The sequence below is a fragment of the Microtus ochrogaster genome, chromosome 10 (assembly GCF_000317375.1).
Source record: "Microtus ochrogaster isolate Prairie Vole_2 chromosome 10, MicOch1.0, whole genome shotgun sequence".
In the NCBI taxonomy this organism is placed as follows: Eukaryota; Metazoa; Chordata; class Mammalia; order Rodentia; family Cricetidae; genus Microtus; species Microtus ochrogaster.
In genome coordinates, this window is record NC_022016.1 from 85030094 (window position 1) to 85032354 (window position 2261).

The 2261-nt window shown below is 50.0% G+C and overlaps 1 protein-coding gene across 1 annotated transcript in view; it reads left to right on the forward strand.

Moving 5' to 3' along the window:
- Positions 1-2261, forward strand: part of Plod1 (procollagen-lysine,2-oxoglutarate 5-dioxygenase 1) — a 30114-nt gene that overhangs the window by 25778 nt on the left and 2075 nt on the right. Inside the window, exon 18 of the mRNA XM_005353742.3 lies at positions 260-385. Coding sequence (XP_005353799.1) covers positions 260-385 — 126 coding nt within the window. The remainder of the gene's footprint in view (positions 1-259; positions 386-2261) is intronic.

Genomic DNA, 2261 nt, shown 5'->3' on the forward strand with positions numbered 1-2261 from the left:
CCCTCCCTCTCTTCTTCCCTCCCTCCCTCTCTTCTTCCCTCCCTCCCTCTCTCCCTCTTTCCATCCATTCTTCCTGAGACTCTTACGTGCCAGCTGCTGTTGCGGGGCACTGGAGGACTGGTAGTAAGTAGCCCTACGTTCTGAGAGCGAACAGCGTAGCAGATTGCATGGACACTCACTGCATCCATTCTGCCTCTCCCTGGTCCTCCACAGCATCTCTTGACTGATGTAGGTTTTCCTGTCCCCTGCCCTGTCACAGGCCCAGTTTGACCTAGCCTTCGTTGTCCGCTATAAGCCCGATGAGCAGCCTTCCTTGATGCCTCACCACGATGCCTCTACCTTCACCGTCAATATAGCCCTGAACAGGGTAGGGGAAGATTATGAGGTAAGCCAGGGCCTCGGAGCTCAGAGGCTGGCAGAGGGAGGGGCCAGGTGAGCGGAGAGTCCAGGGGCTGAGAGGAAAATGGGGCCAGGTATGTGGGGAGGGCTTCCTGGAAGAGTTGGATCAAGGCACAGCTCGGCAGAAGCCGGAGCACAAACTCCAGGGGGTCTGGGGGTCGTTCTGCACTCAGCCTTTTGCCTCACTTACCCCTGTGTCCTGTAACAGGTTTCTTGACTTCTCTGTTTCCTTGTTTTCATATGAGGTGGGAGAACAAGAGCCCAGGTCATGGGCTTATAAGAAACCCCGATAAATACTCAATGAGTGATGGCAATTGATCAGGGCGTCTGGGGTTCTCTTTATGAGAAGGAAGAAGGCTTCTCTGGGGGGTGTGGGGACTGTTAGCCTTGGCGTGGGACACAAACCTGTGTGGCTGTAAGAAAGCTATGGAAACCAAGAAGGCATTGAGATAGGGAAAGGCCAGTCTGAGGGCCTCAGCTAGGCCTCTGAATAGGGCCAGTTCATGAGCTAGCTTAGGCCTCCGTCCATTCCTTATGCAATTAAAAAAAAAAAAAGTCTTGCAAGAGGGTCTTACTCTGTAGCTCGGGCTGGATTCAAACTCGCAGAGATCTGCCTGACTGGCTCCTCAGTGCTGGTTAAAGGTGTGTACCATCAAGCCCAGCTACAACCATGCTTTTAGTTCTTTTGGACGGGGCACTGTGAAGGACACCCATGAATACAGCTGTGTTGGGACAGGAGCTGTGGTTCTGTGCATTGAGTGATTGCCTGCCATGTGCAATCTCTGGGTTCACCCCCAAATGAAACCAGATGTGGCGGTCACACCTGTTGTCTCAGCACTTAGGAGATGGAGGCAGCAAGATTGGAATTCAAGGGTGTTCTCAGCTACAAAGCAAATTTGAGGTCAGCCTGGGCTACATGAAACTCTGTCTTCAAAACCAAAACAGCTGTCGTTACAGGGAGCTCATCAGAGGCGACCAATCAGACAGTTTGTAGCTAACTGGGAGCCTTTATTTCAGCTGGCTGGGACTACACAGTGTTGTGGTAGCCCTGAGTGTCCAGAACATGGCTGTGTTTTGGTTTGGTTTGATTTGTTTTTTTTTTTTTTTCGAGATAGGGTTTCCCTGTGTAGCCCTGGCTGTTCTGGCACTAACTCTATACACCAGTCTGGCCTTAAACTCAGAGACCCACCTGTCTTTGCCTTCCATGTGCCACCATGCCCAGTATGAGAACTTAGTTGTTTTTTGTTTGTTTTTAAGGCTTCAGAAGGCACATCCACCACCTCACGTGGCAGCTGCAGGGAGCTTCACACACTAAGCAGTTTGAGAGTTGGGTCATTTTCCATGGGATTCTCCAAGGGGATCACATCCTACTTAAACCTGGAATGACCTCAGCGAGAATACATGATGGAGGAACTGTTATGCCCAAGTTTCTGGTTCCCAAATGAATTCACAGAGCTGGATTTCCAATGCAAATTACATGAGGGTTTTAAAATAATATTCATATTCATACTTGAGTGTGGACTCTACCTCCACCACGACAACGCAGTGGGTGAGGGAAGTGCAGCCCTGAACCCAGCGAGGGGGGAACTTTTAAAGGGGAAACGCTGTAGTCAGGGGAGTTGGAGTCCTGTTGTCTTGGGATTGGGTGAGGATAAAGGTAGTTTCTGAACCCATTGGTCAGTTTTGGGGTGTGAAAGCCCTAACAAAGGGCCATTAATAATTGACAAGATATCTTCAAGGACAGGATGCCTCCCAAGAACATCTGGACCTCGTTAAATTTTATGGCCCTGCTCCCTATCTTCTTAATTGGCCATTTTTAGGGCATCTGTTCAGATTTCTGCTATGGCAGCGCATTTCTGGAG